Source organism: Aptenodytes patagonicus, chromosome 5 (genome assembly GCF_965638725.1).
Source record: "Aptenodytes patagonicus chromosome 5, bAptPat1.pri.cur, whole genome shotgun sequence".
Classification (NCBI taxonomy): domain Eukaryota; kingdom Metazoa; phylum Chordata; class Aves; order Sphenisciformes; family Spheniscidae; genus Aptenodytes; species Aptenodytes patagonicus.
Window position 1 is genome coordinate 50,864,764 of NC_134953.1, and position 27,292 is coordinate 50,892,055.

At 51.8% G+C, this 27,292-nt stretch overlaps 1 protein-coding gene across 1 annotated transcript; it reads right to left on the reverse strand.

The window, feature by feature from the left end:
- Positions 1-18,669: 18,669 nt before the first annotated feature.
- Positions 18,670-25,595, reverse strand: GLUL (glutamate-ammonia ligase). The gene is made up of 7 exons (XM_076339711.1): positions 25,546-25,595; positions 24,144-24,334; positions 22,714-22,875; positions 22,294-22,440; positions 21,692-21,819; positions 21,319-21,518; positions 18,670-20,367 (listed from the first exon to the last, which is right to left on the reverse strand). Exons 2-7 carry the CDS (start codon positions 24,307-24,309, stop codon positions 20,049-20,051), a joined length of 1,122 nt encoding a protein of 373 aa, XP_076195826.1. The 5' UTR covers positions 24,310-24,334; positions 25,546-25,595; the 3' UTR covers positions 18,670-20,048.
- Between the last annotated feature and the right edge of the window lie 1,697 nt (positions 25,596-27,292).

Genomic DNA, 27,292 nt, shown 5'->3' on the forward strand with positions numbered 1-27,292 from the left:
CTGGAGTCCAGACTCTCTAAGTGGTATATGAACCTCTTACTCGTGCAGGGAAACAGGGCGTGAGTCAGTCGCAAACCCTGAGAATCACTTGCAAATCCAGGTGCTAGGACAGCAGTGTCCAGACCCAGGACACTGGGCTTTGTACGGCAGATGCTGCTGCAACACATCTGGCAGACAGGGATGGAAGAAGAGGTAGAGCAGGAAGATTTTCCCCCCTCCCCTGGGCCATGCATGGACACACTGCACACCTCTGACACCGCACTCTGCTACCCAGAAACTCAGCCTGGAAATCTTCCCTGCGCAGCACCTGAAGGCATCCTCTCGGACGGAGTTCAGGATGTTTCTGCAGCCCTACCAACACATCTTCTCCCTACCAGCAGATTTTGGGGTGGCAGTTGCTGGGTCGGTAGGTCCCACTTCTGTTTTTCTTTCATATCTGGGCCAGCTGACTCAGTGAGATGGCAGGGTGCCCCGGGGCTACCACCCACCCCTTGGCAATAACACTTCACTGGGGATCTTCTCACTGGCGTGCCACTGCAGCAGGATAGGATGCTGGGCAGAAGGGCTGGGACTGGGTAGATACATCACTGGTGGGGAGCATGGGAAAAGCAGCCACTTGGATTTCTCCCAGCCAGCCTCTCCTGCAACCCCGTTAACATCCCAGCAACACCCCTGAGAAAGGGGAAAGGTAGGCCCAGCCGGCAACTGTGCCTCTGTTTTGAGATCCAGCTCCTTCAGCCTTAATGTTCACTGGCACGCAGAGGACACGGCTCGCCGCTAGCTTGCTCACACTGCTCCCTTCCCTGAGCCCCTCAATGCCTCTGATCCCAGCGGTGCAGGGCAGAGGGAGATGAGTGCTTGCAGATGCTGGTTCAAAGCGCTCCTCAGCCTGTATACCTCATTTGCAGATGTGAGCCCTTCTGGACAGGAATTGCATATCCAGCATCAAGCAATAAGCAGCTCCACGGTCAGGAGGACAGCCCTGGCTTTACAGCCCTTCCTTTTTGGAGCAGCGTCACCCACAGCTGGGCTTTACCTGGTGCCCCATCTGAATTACCCTCATTTGTGTAACATCTTCCAGCATGGGATTTCAGATGTCCAGCATCTCCATAGGGCTCCTGATATTACTTGCTCTCTGATTTGCTTTAAATACATCCCTTCTTAAGACAGATTGTTTACATCTTTTGGAGGGGTTTGTGTGTCTAAATCTTTCTATTTTTATTCAAGATTTCTTTTTGAGATAGGCTGGAAACTATCCTGAGTTGCCACCAAGGCAAAGGTTTCCCTCGGATATATTTACACATTCAGGAAGACAAACTACAAGATCTAATCTTGCAAAGACTCATGCACTTGTTTGACTTGAGACACCTGCACCATTCATTCATGGCAAGTGAAACAGCTTCAAGCTGAAAGTTAACCTACACCTACTAGTTTTTTTTCTGATGTGCATTTTTCCTTTGTAAACAAAGAGCCAAACAAAGCACCTGTGCTACCCAGTTGAAAATTCAATTTGGGCAAAAAATGCTTTGGAAATAAATTGTTGGATATGCAAAGGTTCAGCACAGCATCCACCCCAATTGGGTGGGCTCTGGGACCACAGGTGGTTACTACTGCTGCATAAAAATAAGGGGAAAAGAGAAAGGGAAGGGAAGGATGTGAAAAGGAAGAGCAGAGAGCCTCTGCAGGACTGTGGAGAAATGCCATGAGCAGCCCCAAATTTAAGGTGGCCTCTCCCAATGCTCAGCACTGTTGCCACATGGGGATGGATCAGCTCTGACACTGTGCGGGGTCTGGATCCCCATCCCACGCATGAGAACACCCTGTCCCCAGTCTCCCCAACACAGACAATTTGGGAGGGAACCCACACTGATGCCATGGATATGAGTAATCTCAACACTGACTTTTAGCGTAAGCATCCCTTCCTGCGATCTCCTCGCAGAGCCCCAGCCCCTCTGCAAGCTCGGTCTCTCCCATTGCATCTGTACGTTTTTGTCCCCTTCCTCCACCAAACCCCCCTCCCGCCTTCCTTTAATTACAAGTATCATGTAAGCCCAGGCAAAAACCCAATTAGCAGCCAGGCTCCTGTCAGCACCCATTATCTCCGTGTGTTAGCCGTGTCCTTAGCAAACTGCTTAAAAATAAAGGCAGAAGGACATTGCCCATGGGCAGGAATTTTCCACCGGGTAGGTACAGCCAAAACGTGTCATGCGATGCAGGGCCCTGGCTTGCATCGCCCGCCAGCACCGTCAGAGGCAGCTGTGCCTGCGGGCAGCCCCTTCCTGCATTGTCTGAATCCCTCTGCCCGGGGCATTACACAAAAAAAGGCACCTTTCATGGGCCAGTCAAATCCGAAACACCCCTGACCTTATCCCATTGGAGCCAGGACAGGCTCCAATCTCCAAATTCGTCCCACGGAGCCACTAGCTCACTTGGGACTGTCATGCCACAGCATGTCCTTGGCACGAAGCTTTACACATGAAGTGGTTTCATGTTGACCCCTGTCCTTGGGACATGAGGACTGAGCAGAGTGATGCATCTCTTGGTGATGGGTCTCTATGCCATCAAGTTGCCTGCAGGGTTTTTCATAGAGTCCAGCCCTGCTGGTGTTGCTCAGGAGGAGAAGATGAGGACCAAGGGCTGTTTGAGAAAGAAGAGATGGGGACTGAGGGCTGTTTGAGGAGGAAAAGATGGGGACTGAGGGCTCTTTGAGGATGAAGACACATCTGGGAGGGAAGGCATCCTCACCTTTGCTGGAGGGGCACTTCCTCGCTGCAGCACAGAAGGAGTCCGCTCAAGCTGTGGCAAACCAGCTGAATAGCTGGCAGGGCAGCCCAGACCACTACCCCTGGCCACGAGCAGCAAGATACAGAGGGTTTCCAGAGGAAAACTCCACTGCCTGCTCCCCAGCCTTCTTCCCAGCCAGCAATGGGCTGCCTCTGGCTCCCTGCCACTCCACATCTGGAAGGGAAGCATCAGGAGGAGGCACGCTGGGCACTTCCCTCCTGCACATCTGGGAATTGGCAGCACTGCTTCATTGTGCTGCGGCAGGGAAGGTTTTGCTGGTGTTATTATTCCAAGCTGGCCCAGAGTCCAGGGAAGACAAAAGCTTCTTCCTTGCCAAAGGGAGGGCTGGCTAGAGGCAGCCACTGGAGATGAGGGCTGGGCTATTTTCTGGGCTTCTAAATGCTACATTTTGGTGTTTAAATTTAGCCCTAGATTGAAATTTTGCAGACACGAGCCCTTCTAGTGAGCCAGCAGCCTGGCCAGGATCAACACTAGCTTTTGCCATGCAGCGCACTGAGCAAGCACCCTTCCTTCCTCACGGGCTCAGACTCTGAGCCTCCGGTCCCAGCAGCAACGTGCTTTGTGGGGCAGACCCCTGGCTGCCCACAAGCAAAGAAACTACCCAGACATGCTCTGGAGAGCAGCAATGGCTAGACAATGCAGCCTGGTTGGAATAACAAGGGGTTTTAGCCCTCCAGTCTGCACTGAGACAGAGGAAGATGCTTGCAAATTTTTCTCTCCTCTTTAGGCAGATGACCAGCTTGACCACAGAGGACCTTCCAGAAGCAATGGAGATGTCAGGTGTTGAGAGCTCTGGCCGTGCCCTGTGACACCTGCTTTTTTCCTGGGGCACAGAAAGTCATTACGGCTTTTGGCCTCTTGTACTCCAGCCCTTAAGCTTTAGGATGCCAGTCCTTGCCTGGGAAGGGAGCCAAGCCCCACGCTTCTCTTTTATCACCATTATTGCTATCCATTTTCCCCACTTACTCCACAGCACAGTAAATGGCTTTGTTCACAGCGGGTCTCCTCCACATTTACACCCCCAGACGCAATGGGCACTCTTTTTTTTCCTCCCAAATACATAATTTAAAGGCTCCAGCCAGAAGTTGTTTCCATGGTGCTTGATCATACCACCTGAGAAGCTGGGCACAGTCCCATACTTGCCAAAGGCTGCCACCCCCTCCGCTGCCGAGCTCTGTGGCCTCTGCTTGAGTTCGCCATTAGAGTTTAGCAGGCAAATAAGGAATCAGGAGGAACGCTGTTTATTTGCTGGAGTTCTGCAAACAATTAATATGGCCTTGTCCTTTGGATGAACCTGGTTTGATAAGGATCCTATTCATATTCCAGTGATTCCTTAAGAACAGAAAGTTGAATGCAAGTGAGCAATCCAGCTCTTGGTTACTCTGTGCCTGCAAGGGGAAACACGCCTTGGACTCCTGGGAGAAGAGATGCTCCAAGCTTTCAAGGTTTTTCTGCACAAATCCAGCAGCGCATGAGAAGTACCCTACAAATGAGGTGGAAGAGACAGGGAATGGTGGGGAATCGCTCCTATGTAACATGATAGAAGGTCATTTCATACAGCAGCTCTCCTGTAACTGCTTTCCCCAAAAAGCTATTCAGCCCCAAATCCAGAGCTCTGGATCTGTTCAGAGCTGCTGTATGTGTCCACTAGCTGGCTGGTAAGCACTGGAATAGGATGTGGCTGAAGAGACAACCTTACTTTCAAAGGACATCTAAGAATAGAAATATCACAATAGATCTTCTTTAAGATGAATGGACTAAATTGCAAATTTTTTATACACAAATTAGAGCACTAGAATAATGCAAACAGCCGAATACCCAATTCCGTGGCTTATTAAAATCCAGGGGAAGCTGATCCTCTCTGCACACAGCTCCCCAGGGATGAACTGTGTTTCACTGCTCTGTGGCAGGGCTCAAATGCTACAGGGATGCACAGAAAGCTTTTGAGCACAGGAAGTCTCCAGAAAACACAAAGGTAGCCTTGTCTAGAGTATATCGACCTTCTTTTTTCTTAAATACTAATTCTGACTCAAAGATAAATACATAACATGCACGGAAATATGTGCTCCTCTCTAGGAAAGGAACTGTAAATACAGGCTGCCATGCACAAGCTAGGAAGAGCAGAAACGCAGCCAGCTTCATGTTGAAAAACTTTTCTCTGTGACAAAGGGAAGCCGGTGCCAGTGTAAGGAGAATTAAGTGGATTTGGTGAGCTGCTTAAGCATATGTTTGCTAAACTTGTGGCTCATCAAGGAACAATGATCGAAGGAAGATGCTGCCTGTTGCATGAGAGAACCGTAACACAGATGTAATCAAGCTTAGCGACTCTGCTGAAGCTTTGAGTGATCCTGAAGGTCTGGGGAATACAGGTTAGCTCTATTTAAATCAACTCAGTTGCTCCTACAATCCCCATCTTCCCCCTAGCAAGCACTTTTGCTTTTAACCACTTTTATTGCTTCCTTTCCCAGGTGACTTGCAGCCGTGACGGATTCGGCACTGTCAGAAATGCCCACATCCTCAGATTAAAATGTGTGGAAGTGTCAGAGCTGATTTGATCTCAATGACGTGCAGAAATTGAGCCCACAACTGCATCAGCTCTGCAGTGCTACCAAGGAGTAAAAAGGGACAGTGCCACCAAAGCAAGCGGTTGTTGCTCAGAAAACCCACAGCGGATCCAAGCTTCATCGAGTCTTTTCCCCACAGAGACTGCGTGATGTTTCTCCAGGATGGGCTGCACTTGGAGATGAACTTGATAGTTCAAGGACACTAATAAATCCTAAAGGAGAATTAACAAGCTATAGGCATAATGAGAACATTTTGCAGTCTCGGTCTTTATTTCCCAAAGTCACATCTTTGCTTTCGCTTTGCAGGAATCCCTGGTATTTTTGCAAAGGCTTATTTGACCTTGGTAAAAGGAAAGTATTGCTGGACTTGAGCTCCTTTGGGCCAAACTCTGTTCCCTCGCTGCAGAGTGCCACCCCCTCTCACTTCTACATCATTATACAAATATATACGACAACTCTCTGGGTCTTTACCACCCTATTAATTTCTAGAGAAATGAGACCAGTTCTTCCTGGATGCCATCTGATTTCACAAGTGCCAGGAACTTTTTAAACAACTCATAGAAACCAGGGAAAATGCACTTGAAATGAACAAAGACAAATCAGCTGAAAAAAACCACAACCACATGCCTCGAGCTCATCCCATGGACGAGGGGAAGGGGAGGCAGAAAGCCAACACCGGCTTCGACGCTGGCCACGTCCCATTGGTGAGGATGCTGGTTGGGAGGGCAGCCTGGCACAGCCCGCCGCCTCCAATCATGCCGACGGCAGCTCGGGTTGCTATGGCCCTCAGGTCTGAACCTTTGGAAATTAGGTAAAAGGTCTGAACTTTTTTTTTTTTCCTCCTCCCCCTACACAGTGGTGCCCCTTGCCTAGCACAATCCCTCTTCCTGCTGAGCTCTCGGAGGAAAGCAGCTGGGATGAAGAATTAACTCTCGCGGTCCCAGGGGCTTTCCAAAACAGGAGCAGCAACGTGCAACACAAACGGCATTGCGGGGAAGGGGGGATGTACGAGCAGATCTTGCTTCCCACCTGCCTTGAGGTGATGAACCGGAGAAAAAAAAAAAAAAACACATACGTGAGTCTGGATGCATCCTCTCCTATCCCCAAAAAGGGGATGGATTTTAAATGGGTTTCATGCTGGTGGAGCAAGCTGCTTAGACATCCCAGGGGACGGGATTTTTCCATACCCTGGGTAGAAGGCATTCTTAAGGGTGCATCCTAGACCTGGAGGGACTCATCTCCTCCCCTTCCAGAGCAAAGGATACAGTGCTGACACCCACGCACGTGGGTCCCTGAGCTTTCCGTTTAGCCCAGCGAGGGGGTGGCTCTGCATGGCGGAGCTTGGTTTGGTACAGGCTGGAGCAAGGGCATTTCTGGCCAAGGTCAGAGCGCTGGCGATTCGAGGCAGCGCTGAGCTAGCAACGTGCCCACCCACTGCGGACTCACACACTGACGCTCGCCCCGTTCCTGAAGGCAGCCTGCCTACGCCCACTTGCTCTGCGCTACACAGGCATGCCTGCACCCCCTTGCCCACCGGGGCCACCCCGGGCATTGCACAGATGTACCTCGAGAGGCCACCATCCCACTATAAGCATCTCTGCTGTATTGAGGCTGGCTGAGGAGGGTAGGTGCTGGCCCTGTCGGCAGTTTCAGTGGTTACCCCATCCAAGCCCCATTACGCTGCTGCTGGAAGGGAGGCTACATCTCCAGGTGAGGGAGCAACTACCATCAAATTTTGGCTCTGGGAAGCTCGTGGCTGCTCAGCCAGCCTCCCCCAAACCTCTTGTCTCAGTAGCGAGCCAGGCACTGTGCTGGCACGGGGCCAGGCAGTTCTGCAGGGCAGGGCAACTGTGACAAAGGCATCTTTGTTTCTCCTGCCTGCTTGCTGCTTCACCCCAGCCTGGTGTGATACCTATGAGGTTGAGTCATCTTTCCACAGAAAACCTCCAGCAGCATTTCCCGGATGCTGTATCATCGCAGCAGGATCGGGTTCATCACCCACCCCTTTCCCCAGACACCAACCCAGGAGTGGAGCAGGGGAGCCAGGAGCGATCGAGGCAGGATTCGGCCGCTATCTGCTCAACCAGGTGTTTGCATTAATCCTTCCTGGAGCAGACTCCCATCCCCATCTCTGCCTGCTCCCCAAGAGCCAGGCTCACCTCCCACCCACTACACCCCTTCCCCAGCGCCATGGGGTGGGAAGCTCTGAAAAGCACTGTGCGCATTTTATCTTCTCTCTTTCAGCCTTGTTTACATAGGAAAGTTAAGATGGGTAAACGACAGGTGTCAAGTCCTTACAGTTTGTAGGGAAAGGAATTATCTTCTAGTGAGACAGCTAGGAAAACCCCAAAGAGATGCTGGCCCAAATCCATCTTAGGTCTGAAATGGAGCAAGAAATCTTCAAACCAAGGACAGACCCAGGAGCAGAGCCAGCCCACGTACCTAGTTTGAAGCTGGCCATGTCTCTGCTTACACATTTCTTGTTTTCTTTCCCTTGTGCCAGCGGGTTGCCTGTTTTTATTCCAGCAATCCGGTGCGTCTAACAGAAGTATTACCTCTCCTGACAAACGCTGCCTTGCCCGTCACCTGAAATCAGCCCAGCAGCCACAACAATGCTACTACTGCTCAGAAAGCACAGTCTGCCTTCCTGCAGATGATCTCATTGAGAAATAAATCTGTTTGGCACAAGGGCTAGATTTAGCTACGGCAAAATATGACCACTTTTAGAATACCATCATGTTCTTTGACCACACTCTCAACTCCCTGCTTAGAAGAAGCCCACCCTGGAAAAAAATTGCCCTTGGATATTAAACATCTGCAGTTCCTATAAAACATCAGCTGGGGGCATTGAAAAGGAAAGTAGATGCCCATCAGTGGAGGACTTTGCTGCCCAAGTCTTGCTTGGCTGCTCTCAGCCCTGTCAGACTGTTTGGAAACTGTGAGCTAGGCTAGGATGGAAGCTCATGTCTCCCCCACCAGAACAAGCTGCTGAGGCAGCTGCCTCCTGGCGGTCCCCATTCCTGTCCCATGCCCAGGAGAGCAGCAGGAGCCAAGCTGGGACCCAGCAGGGTTGTGCGCCATGTAGCTGTTCAGATCCCAGGCTGTGCTGGCACTCTGGAGGCAGCAATAACCATTATTTTCCTTGCAAACTGCCTTTGATCTCAATATATTTGGGATGCTAAAAATGTGTCCTATGCCTCGCTTTTGCTTTTAAATACAGAGCTGCTTTGCAGAGCAGTGTTCTGCTATGCCACCTGCAAAATAGCACCAGACTCAAAAAACCAAACCAAACAAACAAAAAAACCCCAAAAAACCAAAACCCCAAACGGCATGGCCTTGCTAGGGCACAATTTACCCTGCGAAGGCTGGTTTCTGGAACTGCAACTGGAAGCAGGGGGGATGATGCCTGGGACTCAGCCCACCTCGCACGCAGCTGGGCGTGAGGAGGCGAGCATTGCTGCTGACTTGGAGATGTGTGGTTAGGAGGAATCGAAGCAAAGGTTGAACACTGTGTGCCAGCATGGGTTAAAACCACAGCGTGCAGCCAGTTGCTCACAAGCTCTCGCTCCAGCAGTGGGCGAGAGACTTCTTCCAGGTGGCCACGCTTCCCTGACCTTGCCACCAAGTTAATCATTTCATCGCTCCTGCTGACGACAGACTGCAGAAGCAAGCCCACCCTTTGCCTGGCCTCATTACTCAGCGGTTCCTGGTCCTCCTCCTCTGGCAACCCCCCTGCGCCCAGCCACCCCCGTGGGGACCCACAGCCACTCGGGGCAGGGACCGGGCTGGCCCCTGTGCAAGCATCCCACAAGCCACAGGACCAAGGCAGGCAGGAGGCTGAACTGAGAGCCTGCCCAGAAGGCTAGTTAAATTACTCTCGTGGCCCTGCCCTACCAAAGGCAGAAACAGGAGCCAGGGCTCGCTGTGACCAACACTGGGGACTCAGCTGCTCAGGGCAGTAATCCAGGCAGCAAGGAGGAACGTACCTTGCCCGAATCCCACTCTGCTTCAGTCGGAGCAGCAGCCTCGACACAGGCTAGGCTGCAATTTAGGATGCACTATCCTGCGTGAAGTGCCATGCAGTGACAGCCAAGCACAGCATCCTTTAGCGCCTGACTCCAACAGCCATGCTACATGGTGGTAGGCAATTAAATAACATCTCATTCCCCCTAGGGCGAGCAAAACAATATTCCTCCCTGTCTCCGCAAGAGGAAAGAGAGGGGAAGGATGCAGGGTGGAGTAAAAATTAATGAGGTGTCTTCCCCTCCTTCAGTTCTCTCTTGCCACATAGGGTTTAATGGTTGGAAAGCAATCCGAGATCAGCAGATGTCGACAGTGCTGGAAAAGCGCACCCATGCAAATGAGTCATGTGTCCAGCACACCCAACCAAACCTAGAGACGGAGCAGAAATGTGCAATGCAATAAACCCTGTGCAGCTCCTAGTAAAGAGAAACCAAGTCAGGCAGAAAAAGCCATCCATGGGCATGATTTATTCAATGCCTTCCTCTCACCCCCACTGCTCCCATCACCGCTATTTCCACTCACCGCTGTGTTGAGGGCACATCCACGCTGCTCTGGAGGAGCAACCTCAGCCCCCACAGACATGGCAAGCTGGAACCAGCCAGCACAGGTACTGGGACTGGCACGGCTGGGACAGAGACATTTGTTCTTTCAATGAGGGGCGGAGGGAGGTGCGAAGCAGAGGAAAAGCTCTGGTAGTATCTGGATGATGGACATGGTGCCTCTGACAGCAAAGGTCCCTTCAGTTCCTCAGGACTAAGAACCAAATCTCTGAATATAACAGAAAAGGGCTCTGACAAGGACATGGGTGCAGGCAAAAAACCAAAAAAAACCCAACAGGGTTTTCTCACTGAGAAAGACTGCATGTTTTCTCATTACCAGAATACAATAAATAGCCCAAAGGGAAAAAAAAAACCCAAAACCCACAAAACCAACAAAACCCACCTCTCATCTGAGCATGTTCCTTCCCCTCTGACACCTCCCAGCCTTCTCTAGTCCCCCACATCCTTCTCAACCCACTTCCATGCTGAGCTACCCATTAGTGGACAGACAGAGCAGAAGGATGGGAGGGTTGAGCTGAACATTGAGAGGAGACACTATATTAATGAATCCAGCACACAAAGCAGCTTTGCTGCCCAAGACCTTCTGTGCAAAGGACAGGTCTGGCTGAGAGCATGGGGCAGTGCTGGTACGGGGGTGTCCAGCACGTCCTGGGGGTCAGCAGCACAGGGGCAGGCGCCTGCAGGCAGCAGTGCCAGAGGAATGACTCCTGCCTGTGCCAGGGAGATGGGCCAGCGGTGCCCACAGGCACATCTGCTCCTGCTTTCCGTGCCACCAACGTTCAAAACAAGCTGTTCCTGAGCCCAGAAGAAAGGCTGGCACCTGCCCCGTGGTACCTGGCAAAGGGAGGCACAGCGTATCCTGCGGGACAAGCACACAGTGCTGCAGATGCTTCCCAGAAGGCCTGGATGTTTTGGCAGGGCTGGTGCTCCGATCTTGCAGCATGTACAGGCAGAGTGTAGCAATCCACACTTACACAGCTCCAGGTGCCCTGGACACAGAAGAGTCTTTTTTTTTTCCCCCCATGCTTCAGAAGAGGACTATCCAACAGCAAGTGCTCAGAGACCTCCCCACACAACCGAAATCCTGTCCAGTAGTAGCAGCTGCTGGCTGACTGCACAGCCGAGCTCCTCGCCCCCCTGCTCTGGCAGACACCACTAACAGCATGCATGACTATTTCACCTCTACAAAGAGCACTTCTCCATCCCCCAAAGCCTCAGTCTGGGAGCCCAGTTCAAAGGTGGTATAAAGCAGCTCAGTACTGAGATCACACAGAATTACACCGATTTCCACCAGCCATAGATCTGGCCCGACTTTGCTAAGAACACTTGATCTCCTCCCAGAGCGCTGCCAGCTGGTTGAAATACAGCTGCTGCTTCAATAGTGCACACAGAAAAAAGGCCTCACATTATTCACAACAAAAAGACAAGTATTGCAGCGTTTGCTTTAGATTTCATGTGAGCAGTTTCCACTGGCTGGGTGGGAGGGGGAGACGAGCAGGGTGAGCTGCTGGGTGTCAGAGAGCTCTTTGGGCTAAGTTGTCACTAGCTCCCACTCAAGATGTCCCATGACACCAGGGTCACACGCTGTTTGCACAGGCACCCTGGGAGTGATCCAGCTCAGCTACAGCCTGTTAGAAACCCATTCACCCTGGTCTTGCAGGTACTCAGCAGAACCCATGTGGCATCGCCGCCTTTCCCCCACCTCAACCTTTGCACAGAGATTTGTGTTTTACCAAGACCAGATCTTCCACCAGAAGCTCCCATCTTACAAGCTTAATGACCTTCTCCAGTGCAAGCTCCCCCAGCAAGCCCAGGCTGCCTCTTTGCAAGACACAACATGGAAAAGGGCTGCCTTTTGTTTCAAGAGGAACCATGTAGACTCGTGCCTACCCTTGCGCAGGCTCCAATTGCATGGCCAACTCCTTCCTGGGTGCTTTGGAGCCACCGTGGATGGCTCACAGGAATGACTCAGAGCACTTCTGCTCCTGCAATGCTAAAGCCCGGCTCCCTGTACGCAGGGGTATTGCAGTACTGTCATTCAGGCTGTATTCAACCCCTTCTGCTCTCCGTTGCCTGTATAAGCCAGGCAGACACCTTCTGCAGGGTCCTGGATACTGCCCTTCATCCCTTGATGTTTCTGAGCTATTCTCTGCCCTGTGCAGAGAAGCTGGTGTGAGTAGAGTTTGTCATGCATTAGCTCTACAACTCACACTTTGAGAGTAAGGTAGCACTGTTGCCAACTCTTTTCCCTCCCCAGGAAAACAGACAGCCAATGGCCCAGATGAAACACCTCACTCTGACCAGGATATTTCCATGGCACAGACTGCTAGCATGACACAAATCTTTAGGATGCTCTTTGGTCCCAAACCACCATCCATGGTGTGTCCCTGGCTCCTGCTCTGATACACGGGGCACATCCCCAAACTGGTGTGGAGGACAGCCCTGCCAGAGACCACCTCCCTCCCCAGCCAGCTTCACGACCAGCTTTCCTCATCTTAGAGAGATTACAGATAAAAAACTTCCACGCCAAAGCAACCTCTTCTCTTAATGAAATGCTTCCTCATAGGTCTACAGCCCACAGTGACAGTGTCACCCGCTAATTACTGGCACGGTTATTTGCCAGAAAGGAAGGCATCCATGTTACAGTGAAAGCATTTTAAAGAGCTGATGGAGATCTCGCCAGGAGAGCTAGCCACAAGGAGAGGTGGAAAAAATGGAGCCAGTTAATCACCCTGCATGTGTTATCTGTCTTGGTGGAAAATAGTCTGAAAATATCTTGTATTGCAGAGCAAGTGCATAGTTTTCAGTGATTCAGCCAGCTGAAGCCCTGGCCTCCAAGTTTCAGAGGCAGGCTAAGCCCATCTCTAAGCCCAGCTGTTCCCAGGCAGCTTTCTAAATGGAAACGGCATCTGGACAACGTAGCCCTGGGCATGGCTATTCCTACCTCAAACTTGGTGGCTTGCTCAGGATCCCCTAAACACAAAGAGGCATTGAGCAGATTGCTTTTTGTGGTTGAAGCAAATGTTGATCCTAGCATTTTACCAAATACCTGCTGGCCAGCATGCTTTCCAGAATCCTACAGGTTCAGCTCAGTAGGGGAGGAGGATCCTATTCACTTGCTTTCCCAGTATTTTAGGCATTTTGGCCAAGCTCCGGCTCAGGACAGAAGCAGCTGGGCAATTCAGCCAGCTGCCTAGCATCTCCATGAGCCATATGGATGGGCTTGAGCCACCCAGCTTTGTGATGAGAAAAAGCAGCTCAAACCTGTATCTGATTAATAATTCTCATTTTAACAGCATATTTGGCACTGGGGAAAGCTGCCAGCAAAAACTGTGGAGTCTAGTGCCTCATCCATCCACAGAACATGAAAACACACAGCAAGGCATTGCTGCTGTCAGCTTCATCTAAAACCTGAATGGAGGAAGAGGACCTTTCCTTCTGAACCCACGTGGCCCATGCCGAGCCAAATGGGGTCCTGAAGATCATCAATCCTGAGTACAGGGGCTGAAGACAGCTTGCTCAGGCTGCTGGGGAGCCAACAAACACCCTGCCAAGCACCCATTGTTGTCCTGCACCCTACACCCAGCCAGGCTGGTGCCACAGGACCCTTGGGTGCAGGATCTCCAGGGCTCTCCCGGATCCTTGGTGGGACAAGGGTCATGTCCTGCAGATGTTGCACCCTGGGAGAGCAGTCAGTGGTTAGACAGATGGAGAAGCTGTTGGCACCAACATGGTCTTCCTCAGGCTCTGCAGCCTACCTGCTTTCCATGCCAGCCTGGCAACCCACCTTTGCCACTGTTTTTTGGGCTAGAATTGTAGAAGTCTCTGCTTTCATTTTTCTCCCCCACCAGCCTTACTGAGCAAGTGCAACCTAAGCCACAGAGCACAGAAAGTTCAACAAACAAGGAAGGTCCTGAGGTGTGGTGTGCATGCCTGGGCCAACCCTCCTAGCAGCCAAGGAAAGGGCTTGCTAAGAGGAGTCATGGGCACAACCTGTTGACAAAGGAAAGCAGGGCTCCCACACAAATGAGCTGGCTCCACCTGGGGCAAGGGATTAGAAACCTCAGCACAGCCCTCCGATTTCTCCCAGCAAACCAACTGTGGCTGGAGGCAGGGATTAAACCCAGCAGCGGAGGAATGTGGCTCCTTCCCGCTGCAGAGTCCAAGTTGGCACCGCATCCCCACTCAAGACGTGGCTTACATAATGCAGCTTATGAAAGGAAAACAGCCCAGCCGTGCCAGCCTGTGGGCAGGCCAGGATGGAGAGGAAAAAAGGAAAATAATTTTTTTTTTCGCTGAGGTAAAACCTGATCTGTCCCCCTGCACCGCTACCCCAGCACACACAGCAGTCTTGCACCATCTCACCAGAGAAGGGAGGAAAGGAGCAATGAGGGAGAAGGCTTAGGAGAAGGAAAGGGCCCAGTCCTCCTACAACACTGAAGAGCTGCAGCCCTGGTGCTCATTCTAGAGTCACAGAACATGGATTTCCCCCCCCCAAATTCCCCCTCTGACCCTGGGTTTCTCCCCAGCCAGGCAGTCTCCCATTAAGGTCAACCCATGTATGCTCTGCGTGCAAGGCCACTGCAGGTTTTGGGGGCTAAACCGCAAGAAGCACCCAGCCTCAGATCTCGTTCCTTCCAAACATAGGCCAGACACCTCCAGGAGCAGCTGGGAGAGGCTCTGATCCACACCATCTCTCACTGGGGATGGAGATCCTGGAGACACTTCAGTGAGGAGAGCAGCAGGGCTGGGACATGTTTTCAAAGGTCACTGCACAAGAGAGGGGGACAGTCCCAAAACAGCCAGCACTGGCTCAGAGCAGAGTCACAAGGAGCAAACAGATTTCTTCATGAACCGGGCAATTAACAAATGACACCTTTGGGCATTCAGATGGGTCATTACTCAGTAACTGATATTCCCCATAATCCACGTGACCTCAAGAAAAGCTGTTCGTGTCTCCATACCACAAATCCTACAGATAGGCTGACCCCTTTATCAGCAACCAAACAGAGTCAGAACTCAATTTAAAAGCCACAAGAGCCAGCATGGGGAAACTGGCCACTGCACATAGGTGGTCAGTCCCAGCTGAAGAGCCAGGAGGACCTGCTCATGAGCCAGATCTGACCCTGCATCCAGCCGGCCGGGGAAGCCAGGCAGACCGAAGGAGATCACCCCTTTCAAGAGCTCCCACTTGTTTTCTAAGCGGCTGTCCTCAGTTTAATCAGTAACTGAACAAGTGGGATGAAATCCCGGCTCAGCTGAAGCCGAATTACTGACATCCGTGACAGCAGGATTCCCCTCCTGGCTCCACCACCTTTCTCAACTGGGTCACACAAGAAACTACCAACCGGCCACACTTGACCTGTTCCCAGTGGGCTGGGCTCCAGCCCCTTTCCAGAGCATGCCCTGGCCTCCTTCAAGAGGGCAAAAGACCTCCAGCCCCTCTTCTATGGCTCTGCACCAGCTCACAATGTAGGCAATGAACAGCAAGCATAGATCTCAGCTGGGACTTCTCCAAACACCACACCAGAGAAGCTGCTGGACCTCCAGGAGGCATTTCAAGAGAGCAAAGCAGGGCTGCTCTGATAACATGACGTTCAAGCACAAACAGACGCTCTTGCAGAGCTCTGCAAATCACCCCCTCAGCAGTCTGTGTCTGGCTCCCTTCTTGGGACCATCCCTTCCCATCCTCCATGGGCAGAAAGAGATGCAGGTCAGTCACAGGGGCCAATATCAACATCCCAGGAAAAGGGAAAAACACAGACTCAGAGAAATAAAAACAATTTTGCCTAGCAACAAAGTGCCTCTCTCCCCCCCAGGTAACAGCATCAGCAAAAAGGCAGCTCAGCAAAACCTTACCCACCTAAGACTGGCTGATTTCTCCTCCAGAAGCTGTGTTCAGGAAGGGAGAGGTGGTCACAGCCAGAGGCTACATAAGGGTGCAAAGGCTGATCTACCAAAAAGGGTGATCTAAGAAGATCAAATAGTGCTAGAAAACAAACAAAAAAAACACCAAAAAAAAAAAAAAAAAAGGAAGCAGTATGCAGATACTGGAGCAGCATCAGGGTACTCTGAAAATGTGAAAGGGTAGAAAAAACCCGACCAGACACACCTGCTTCAGCAGGCTTTTCAGGAAGAGAAAAGCCCTCGTGCTCACAGTAATTGGGCTGGCACAGCCCAGTGTTAAAAGATGCTGCAAGGGTGATCTTGATTAGCTCATCTGCTGCAGGCTATATTTGAAGGGAGCTGTAGCTAATCTTATTTTGACTGCCTTAAAATTCAGTTATGGGGAAAAGCCTGGCATGTGAGCAGATATAGTAATCATTTTGGAGCAGCCTTGTCTCTGAAGCTGGTGTTTGATTAAAAGGGAGCGCAACCAACAGGCACTTCAAAAAGCTGGTGCTATTTTTCACTGCCTCATTCGGAGCAGTTCCTGATGCTCCGATGTGCCTGGCAAACCCTTTGGGACCAATACTTGCATTTTCTTGTATTCAGTGAACATTTCTACGTCATTGTTCACATTTTAAGGATATGTGAATAAACAGAGAAAAGGGATTTGCTTCCTCCTGAGATGCTAAGATTAAAAGTCAAAATGTTTTATATAAATACATAAGCAGTAAATACAGCTTCTGAAGGTTTCAGGCTCAATTTGCAAGAGCTCCACAGTCTTAAGAGGAGGCCTCTCTACCCCATATATTTGGGAAATATATGGTTCTAAGAATGATATATGATATATATGAATGATATATAATCTTAATATATGATTCTAAGAAGGACATTGAGGTGCTGGAGCGTGTCCAGAGAAGGGCAACAAGGCTGGTGAAGGGTCTGGAGAACAAGTCTTGTGAGGAGCGGCTGAAGGAACTGGGGTTGCTTAGCCTGGAGAAGAGGAGGCTCAGGGGAGACCTTATTGTGCTCTACAACTACCTGAAAGGAGGTTGTAGCGAGGTGGGTGTTGGTCTCTTCTCCCAGGTAACAAGCGATAGGACGAGAGGAAATGGCCTCAAGTTGTGCCAGGGGAGGTTTAGATTGGATATTAGGAAAAATTTCTTCACCAAAAGGGTTGTCAAGCATTGGAACAGGCTGCCCAGGGAAGTGGTTGAGTCACCATCCCTGGAGGTATTTAAAAGACATGTAGATGTGGTGCTTAGGGACATGGTTTAGTGGTGGACTTGGCAGTGCTAGGTTAATGATTGGACTTGATGATCTTAAAGGTCTTTTCCAACCTAAATGATTCTATGATTAAGCATCAAACTCCTGTCCTGAACTTATGTTCAAGGCAGCTGGAGAAGCAAAGAACTGAAGCCAAGCTCCTGTTATCACCCTGATGGCCAGCCTGGCCACCATGGAGGTGGCATCCTCTCAGCATCCTCTTCAGGGGGACACAAATGCTAGTCCACTTCTCTGCATCGATGAGGCTCTGTCAGGCACAGAGAGATGGTGTTTAGCCCCAGGGCAAAACCTGGCTGCCCATCAACTACTGCCTTGGCTGCTGGTGATGCTTGGTGGCCAAAACCAAGCCGTGCCCACTTTTCCCAATTCCTTTGTTCCCCAGGAGAAAAGGGTCTCCGGAGGGACAGGGCTCCAGCCTCAAGGATGCACAGTGTTCGAAGATACAGGAATCTCAAAAAAAGCATTACCATGTCTTGTCCCTCCTTATGTGCAAATGCCCTTACAGAAGTTCCCTTAATTTAGGTGTAATCCATTTTTTCCTCTGTAACATTTTCTTGGAAGGCAGAAAGAATAGTAGCTGCCCCCCTGCACCCAAATCAGCAGAAAACCCCAATGTCTCTGGACTCATGAGTTACTCCAGAGCAGCGTGGGTTTCTTCTAGCTGCAGTACCCCTGCTCCAGCCCAGACAGAGGCCAAAGTCCTTGTGGTCATGTCACCATCAGAGGAAAGGACATGGTGTCTGCTTCACTTCTGCTCCAGTGACACTCCACCCTGCACAGGCACAGGGAGATAGGGTAATTTTGGAACCGTGGTGAGGAAGGTGCTGCCTTGAACATTCCCCAGAAGGGTGATGCAAAAGACCACTTGCTCCATAAAAATGTGAATGCAGGAATAGCCTCATCAGCCCAGCAGAATGCTCATGTGTGGTTAATCTATAGTTAAAGATGGGAACAGTTAAAGCATCCACCCCTGAAGAAAGTACCTGTTGGGGAGGTGGGAAATAGCACCACAGACTCAATAAAAGACTTGGGGAGCAACATGACACATTTCTACTACCTTGCTTACTTTTCTAAATGCCCGGTTTTATACCAAAGGTGGATGAGCTGCATTTTCTCCACAGGGAGAGTGAGAAAGGATCCTCTTCCACAAAGCCTTTCCTGAAGTTCATGAAGTTTGCTGGAATTTTATTTTCTGTGGGATTTCTACATCCTGTAGAACTTGTGTGGAGGAGGCTGGGGAGATGCACAAACACCTGTGCTTACCCCATAATCCTCCCTATGGACACTCACAAGCCCAGCCCCTTTCCCATACCAAAGAGAACCCCACTCCAGTCACAGCTAGACAATCACCCACCAGAGAACCTACAGCCACCTACAAAACCCCATTTTCTGGAGAGCACACATGGATTGCAAGATCCTTACCCCAGAAGTGAAAAGCCAAAGCCTAGCCACTATCAGGGTCAAATTCCCTTCAAATGGTGAAGGCAACACGCATACGAGAGAAGCTGTCAGGATGAGTCACAGAAAGGAGGCAGAAGTCGCAATTAAGGTTTTGTTCTTTTTTTCTTTTTTTATTATAAAAAAAAAAAAAGACTATTCGGAAGAAGTCCAAATGCAATGGAATATAACTGGCACCATCTAAGATACCCAAATGTAAAATCCTGGAACATTTGAACCCCCCAGCATGAGCTGGGAGGTGCCAGGGCTGGCCGGGAGGGACAGGTGGCCTCTCCCTTCTCCTAGCCCCCATCACAGCAGGCAGCCCAAGAGCCAGGACACAACAGTGACATCAACGGTCTCTGTAAAACCATTCAGTTTTAGAAACTAAGAACATTATGAAAGAAAAAAAATCTAAAACTTTTTTTCCTTTATCAAAAGCCCTGCTTTAGTGACATGCTAGCCCCGCTGGAAAGGTAAAACACCCACAGTTCTGTCCAGAACGTGGTTAAGTTGACCGGTCAACTCCTAGTTCAGGACACCCGCCTCCTGTTGATCTAACACGCTCCTAAGCGCGTCGCGGCTGCTCGAGTTACAGTAATAAATGCTTCTGTGGGCTTCCCGGATCTGGGAACCGCCTACTGCAAACTCCACTCCATGCTGAAACAGATCTCATCCGAGTCTCCTCCACTGAGCCCTCCAAGCTCACCCTCAGTCCCACCTGGAGACGCTCCGACAGCATCCTCAGGAGCTCTGCCTGCTCTAGCCGGGTGAGTCATTGGAACGTCATCTCTTTTTTAAAAAAAAAAAAACACTTTCATATATGTATTTTTTTGTTGTTTTATATTTAAATAGAAAAATACTACTTCACTCTGTGTTATGAGCCAGAGACCAGTTGACTTCCAGTGACAGAACCAGGAGTTCTCCTCAACTCTCCTACACTGAGCTCAATGCCAGAAGATTCCCAGAAACCTCAGAGTGGCCAGACGGTGAAGATCTCGCCATCACACCATACAGGCAGGAGCACGCGGGGCTCCATCGCAGCTCCCATCTTCCCTTCTCTGCAGAAAGGCACCAACCTTAGAGAACCATTAGCCTGCAGAGAGCCAGTGGTGGGGCTAACACCCCAAATTTGACTCTTGGGGGAGTCAGCTGTAGTTTTAAGCTTTCCACTCACCTACTCGCTTTTTGTGTGTGCAGTCTGTCCCTGGAAGCCACTGGATCCCATCAGATGTACACATTAATTAGACAAAAAATAAAACAGTGGTTAAAAGTTCTCTAAAACCCTCTCTTCCTCTTGTCTTCTGAAGAGTCAATGACAAACAGACATCGATAAAACTAAATTTGCCCTCCTCCCCACCTCAAGACAACAAGAGTTACTGAGACACAAAATGTGTTATCTTGTACCCTCGGGATTACATCTAGAAGGGAAGTTTAGGGGTGCAGGAAGTGTGGGGGGAAGGCAGTGTTTGTGGGCGCAGTCCACTTAGTTCTTGTACTCAAAAGGCTCGTCTCCAGTTTCGTTGAGGAGACACGTGCGGACGAGGGCCTCTGTCACAGCATAAGGATCACAGTTGGCGGAGGGCCGGCGGTCCTCAAAGTAGCCCTTCTTCTCGTGGCCCACGTTCCTGGGGATGCGGATGCTGGCGCCGCGGTTGGCCACGCCAGCAGAGAACTCGTGGATGTTGGATGTCTCGTGGAAACCTGTCAGGCGCCTGGCATTGTCCAGCCCCCCTTTGGGGTCGTAGGCACGGATGTGGTACTGGTGACGCTTGCTCAGCCTCTCAATGGCCTCTTCAATGTGCCTGTGAAGGGAGCAAGGAAGAGGGGAAGACACAGTGAGTGTCTGATGGATGGTATGAGCATCCAAGTGACAGCAGATTCACTGCTGTCCCCAAGCCACTTTATGATGAAGCCTATGCCCTACAACCCACTTTTCTGATCATCTCAACACAGGGCTTCTCTCCACTCCTACTTCTGACCCAGGCTGGTTCTTGGAAAAGGATCCCCATGGCCTCAAAAGGTTCCTCAGGAGTGCTGTGTGTGGGACACCACCAGTTCGACCCATGGCCAAATCCCACAGACACATTGCCCTGCAGAACCTGCTCTCAGAGGGGGGATTCCTTAACACAGAAGTTTCTATTTGGGAAGCTCACAGAGTCACGGGTTGGCTTATTATCTCAGGGCATCACTAAGATTAAGGCAAGAAAATGCGGCTGCCAGGAGGAATCCCTTCATAGAGCTCCACTGCAACCCAGTGCTGTAAGGTCCCTGCCTGCACATCAGCACGTCAGTCCCATATGGGAACTCTGGTTTTACATTTGCAGGATCTTCCTGTTTAAGAAAACATGGCATTTGCTTCCACAGCCTAGCCTAGACAGAAGCAAATGGTCTTTCTCTTTTATCATGGTTATAAACAAAAATAGGGCCTATACTGAGTTTGTTTGTTTGCAGCACTGGCAGATGAAGAGCTGGACAGCCCATTACAAATAGCTGCATCCTGGCCACCTCTGCTTCCATCAGCACTGATGCAGCTGTACTGCTGGCTGAATTTCCCACCCAGCATCAAGAAGGGAGTATATCATTATACAAAAAAAAAAAAAAATATCCAGAAGAAAGGTTCAAACATAATGCCAAGCACCAGAGTGACATCTCCCATGTGGTCAAAAGCTCTGCAAAAAGCTCACTGCTACCAACCAAGTCCAGCCTGCTGCTTAGCAAACAGATACTACTGGCCCATCTCAAAAAAAACTTACTTGAGACCTCCATCTTCCCTCATGTTCTTAGTGCTGAAGTTGGTGTGACAGCCAGCGCCATTCCAGTTCCCAGGGATGGGTTTGGGATCAAAGGACACAATGACACCGAAGTCTTCGCACACTCGATGGAGGATGAAGCGTGCAATCCAGAGGTGATCCCCCATCTCAATCCCTTCGCATGGTCCCACCTGGAACTCCCACTACAAAAAGGAGGAGCTGCTGGCTCAGTGGTGCAGAAACACTCGCAGTGAGACACTTCCCACTCCCTCATGCTCTGATCACTGATAAAACTACACAGCTCAGAGCCAAAAGCTCCCACTGCCTGGGATTCTTCTGTACTGTCTCATTCCACAAGGCACCTAAAACAATTTACCTGGGCTGGCATCACTTCTGCATTGGTTCCTCCAATTTTCACACCAGCATAAAGGCACGCTCGGTAGTGGGCCTCCACAATGTCTCTGCCATAGGCTTTGTCTGCCCCTACCCCACAGTAGTATGGACCTGCAACAGCACAGGTGAACAGCAAGAGGAACATGAGTTTCCACGAGGAAAAAGGCTTAAATTCAGCGAAGACTGAGCACACACAGGGAAGAACTCTCCAAAGGCTTGGGATGTGTGGAAGAGCCTCAGAATCTGTTTTTCATGGGAGCACTAGCAGAACAGAGCACTGACATAAAGCAAGTCCCTCTGAAAGTCTGAGCTTGTGCTCCGTCATGCTGGGAAAAGTTTAAATCACCTGCAGACTAACAAACCAAGCAGCAAATTTAGATGTGGCCAATCTTCATCTTAACCTTTCTGTAACAATCTTAATTTCACGGGTTAGTTTTTGCCAATATCCTGCTTGCTATTGTCCACCTTCAGTTCTAGAATCACCTCGAATCTTTCAGCTCGCCTGAAGCACGTCACACAGATTACAGTTCAAACACGGCGACAAGGACTCCTGATTTGGTCCAGCAGAGACTCCCGAGAGGTTACCTTGGGGTCCAGGGAAGCCGTTGGAAGGCCAGCCAAATGGATGTCCATCTGTCCCCAGAAGAGTGTACTCTTGCTCCATCCCAAACCAGGGGTGCTGGTTGGACACCATATCCATAATCCGCCTGCAGGTGTGTCGGAGATTTGTCTCTAGAACGGAAAAGCAACACGAGGCTTATTAGCATCTCCACCTCCATTTCCCATTTCCACTTTATTTGCAGTTTGCTCCCAGCAGTGTTGGTGAAGAATCCCAGGACCAGCCTTTTCTCCACCACCGGCACTTTGTTTGCCTTTACTTTCAGGGCAGGGATTATTTCTGTGTCATGCATGATACTAAGGGCACAAACAGCATTTGGATAGGTGTCCCTTTCCTCTCCCCCAGAAACACCACCTCCACGAGGAGAAGGGAGAAGGTCCATTCACCTGCAGACTGGCGGTTGTATTTGAAGACTTCACAGAGAACTAGTTTATTGGGATCCTTGCGAAAAGGGTCCCGAAACATGGCAGCAGGTCGCAGGTACATGTCACTGTTGGAGCCTTCAGCCTGGAAGGTGCTGGAGCCGTCGAAATTCCACTCAGGGAGATCTGAAGCGGAGAGAGGAATGAGCCATAGTGACCCAGGGTCCTTGGTCACCAGGAGGATGGGCTCCCTGCCGCCCTCCAGTATTACAGAGGTGAAGATGCTTATAGAGAACAGGCCTACAATAAGTTTAATCCCAGCTCAGCTGATTTTGTTCCAAATGGGAAGCAAAAAAAAAAAAAACCCAACAAAAAAACCCAAGCAAAAAAACCAGGGGAGTGCAACTCCCCAGCCACCCTGGGAGACACAAGGAACTGGGCTGCTGGCCAAGACCAAGCAAACCGAGCAGCACTGAGGATATTTCCCATGTCGCAACAACCACTGGGATGAGCAGAGCACCCAGTCTCCTCACAGAGGTGGCCATGCCAAGCTGGGAGAGCGCAAAGCATGAGACATCTTCAAGCTGTAGGAATGAGGGGAGTCATGAAATACCCTTATCCATGTTGCATGGCCTTGAGAAGGTGGGAAAGCAAATCACATGTAGGTGGAGTCTCATATGGAGGAGGAGTATGGCCAGCTTGGCCCCCTCACCCACCCCTCCTGGCTTTCCACTGCCCTCCAGGTCAAAGCACAGCGGGAGCAGCAGTGAACTCCACCCGGGCAATGTTATCTCCTCCATATCCTGGGGGGAAAGTGGGAGGATGGGAAGCACAAAGATTTCAAAGGAGCTGTGCCAACCGCTCCGTTAGAGAGAAAAGGGGAAAGAAGAGGGGAGGGGGGGAAAAAAAAAAAAAAAAAAAAAAAGATAATTCTGCTCAGTCACACACAGTATTTTCATTTCATAACTGTCTCCAGCCAGTACCATGGCAACCTGGGGAAAATCCTAATGCTATTATTGTGTAAGCTGGGACTGTTTGTTCTGAGGGACACAAGCTCTTAATTACACCGGATAGCTCCATTCTTTCCCCTCCACTTTCTTCTGCCAAACTACTTCCGGCCAAAACGAGTACTTGAGAGTCAATGGGCCGCCGAGCCCCTGCCAACAGCCCCCAGCCCCTGCCAACAGCCCCCTCCACAGCAGGGGCAGCGCAAGGGGCAGACTCCCAACCCTGGGCATCTCACTGAAACTCCACATCTGGAAAGCTGGGAACACTCCCCTGGGGTATCTGGGGAAAGAGGTAACTGGAAGGAGGTGAGAAGCAATGTCTTCCCCAACACCATCCTTCTGCCATGAAAACAGAGAAACGGCATGGCATCTTTTCTCTGGAGCAGCCAAGCACGGCTGCTTTCTCCACCCGGTGAGGGGCTGTGAATCCTGCACCTGCGCTCTCACCTTCAAGGCTCTTGGGCTCGTGGTCCAGCGTGCGGGTTTTGCAGCGGAGGTGCTCCCCTGTCCCATCGATCCAGATGTACATGGCTTGGACCTTCTCCCCCTGCGGCAGCTTCATGTACATGTGCTTGATGGCTTTGCTCAGGTGGGAGCTCGCTGAGGTGGCCATGGCTGCAGACCAGATGAGGGGGTTCCTGCAGGGAGGATACAAAAACCAACCCTAGCCATAAGCCCTTCCCTGCACTCCCAGATTTCTCACCCCCCAGCCAAGAAGGAGCACAAGACAGCTCGACCACACGGCCAGCTGCCATCTCCAGCAGTCCCATGCCATTCTGCAGGCAGAAAACACAGCAGCTCAAGCAGACGCAGGCAGCTAGGAAAGCCCTGCTCCAGAAGCGATGCCTTCAAAGCATCCCATTAATACCCAAACTCCTGCCCACATCCTGCCAGTAAACTAGGTCTTATCCACCAAGCAACAGCCTTCAAAAGTACTCCTTGGCCCTGCGTGAACTTTTCACCTCCACACTCGCCACCGCTCCAGAGCGAGGCTAATGCACAAGGAAAGCTTAGCTTGGGCTTTCTTAATATACTTGCTTCAGCGAGGAGGGCTTGCCAGCCCCAGCTGCCTTCTCAGATCAGCTGGTCTAAGGTTATAGAAGCCTTGTCTAGGGCAGGAGACGGCACAAAAGCAAGCAACAGGCAGCACAAGCAACCCCTGAGCAACCCAGACAGCAGCCTCCAGGCAGCGATGGGGAGCCTGAAGGGGCTCTGGTCCCAGGCAGCGAGAGCTGCAGCATCCCCACAAGCCCAGCACAGCCTGGAGCTGGGCTGCCAGGGACAGCCAGCCCACGTGTGTCAGGACCACGGCAGCCGGCGTCCACGCGCGTTTGCAGGAGCTTGGAAACGCAAACAATTTGGAAATTTGAAGCGACTCGGGAAGTCACTCCAACACCCTACCCCTCTGCTCGGGCTGCCGGACCATCCCTCCCCAGCCCACGCTGCTATGGCGGGGCTCCTCTGCGCTGGCCGCGGGGCTCTGCTCGCCCCGGGGGGCTCCCCACCGGCCCTGCTCCAGTGCGGGAAGCGTCACCCACGCGTACATCTCCTGGCAGGGAGGAAGGTACCCGTATTTAAGCAAGCAGCTAAAGAGCCTTGTGAAGAAAAAACTGCAAAAAGCATCTGTTTTCGAGAGGAAACTCGAGCTGCCTCTCCATCCCCGCCCCCCCCCAAAAAAAAAAAACGAGGCAGGAATTTTCCCCTAGAAGGTCTGTCCGCCGGCTGCCAAACAGCCGCCGGGGAGCCCCGGCCCAAGGCGGAGCTGCCCCCCCCGCCTCGAGGGGCTGAGGCGAGGAAGGGGCGGGTGGCGGCCGGCCGCGAGCACCCCCCTCCCCCGCGGGGCCGTTACCTGGGCGCGGCGGCGGCTGCGGGCGGGCGCGGAGCTCCCACGCTCGGTTCCCGGGGCCGCGCCCGCCGCTGCTTTATGGCGCCGCAGCGCCGGCCCCGCCGCACTGATTGGGCAGCCACGGCCGGGCTGGGGGCAGGGGGGGGCCGGGGGCAGGACGAGGGGGGACAAGGGGCCACCGCCCCGCCTCCTCCTCCTCCTCCTCCGGCGGCAGCAGCGACGGCACCGCGGCCGGGCTGCCCCTGCCCCCCCGTCCCTGGGAAGAGGGGGGGGAAGTCCCCCGCTTCGCCCCGCACCGAGGGAAGGGGGGTGGGGTGGGGTTGGGGTCCTTTTTGCAACCCTCCCGGCCCGAAAAAATAACCCCTCATCTCGCATAGTTCTGGGAGAGCGGCGGCGGGAGCAGATCCAGGGCTTTCCGCAGCGTTTACATTAGCGGCTGCCTTTGCATAACTCGGGGATGGAAATCAGCCGTCCTGCGTAAACAGGGCGGCGGGGAAAGAGAGGGAGGAACTGGAGCCCCCCCCGAGCCTTGGGCCCAGGCTATGGCTTGGTGCACATGTTTGGGGGTGGGGGAACAGGCAATGCTTGCTCTATGCCCCGCTTTGCCCCTTGGAGCAGGTAACAGGCTCCAGCACCTGGATTTGCAGCCAAGACCCTCGCTCCAGGGCACAGGATCGGTCACTGCCACACGAGGGAGGAGAAATCCCCCAGCTCCACTGTAGGTGCGGGAGCAGCCACTTCAGAGGCACCCCGGTGCCAAGAGGCACCCAACAAACTGTAGGCACTGCCCAGTATTTTTCCACCCCGGCAGCTGGCTCGCTGTCCCATCCCCGCTCCTGTTCAGCCCTCTGCACCTCCCAGCCCGGACCCAAGGGGTGGGAGAGCGATGCCAGCACTACCAGAAAAGAGCTGCTGCCTGCATGCACACGCAGGTACCAGGCCAAGCACATGCCACCCACACGCCTGGGCTGCCCCGTGCCAGCCTCCGGGTGGCACCAAAATTGCTATCCCTCCAGAAACTGGACCCTCCTGACCATCACAGCCACCCTACTGAAGACACAGCCTCTCTACAGCCAGAGCCTGGGGGGAAAGTGGCCAGGGAGAGCTGGATCCTCAGCCAGGAGGAGGTGGAAGCGCTGGCTAAGGCCTCACCTTGATTTATTGCCCATCTCAAGAGCGGGGTCCCCACCCTCCCTCCAGGGACAACCTGGCTCATTCTTTACCACAACCTTGCGGTAGCTATAAAGTGTGTGTTAATCCCCCGAGGCTGTCCAGGACCAAGGTGAAATTCAGGTGCTTTTCACCTCCTCAGGTTGCTTGGGCAGGGCAAAGCCACCAAGCATTGCAACAGAAACTGCCTTCCCCCAATACCCCAGTTCCTGCACCCTATGTATAGAGCAAAGGTTTCAACACAGAAACAAATGCTGTGTTTTACCCATAGAAATTAGCTCAGGATCCCATATTCAGACCAAGTTCAGCTGTGGGCACCTGAATCTAATGGCTCAGCTGAAGAAAAAGGAGGCAGAAGCTGGTGTTGAGACCCAGTCAGGCCAGGAGAGACCCAAAATAGCTCCCATAAAGGGGAGCTGTAAAGCCATGCCCAACCCTTTTCTCTAGGTTTGCAGAGAGGGTTTGTTTAATTGGGACACTGACAGCTCCGATAGCTCCAAATTCTTGGAAAGGTGCTTCCTACCTGCAAATTTCCCAGAAACTTTGGCCACCAGAGGTGGCTGCAAACAAGCCCAGAGTG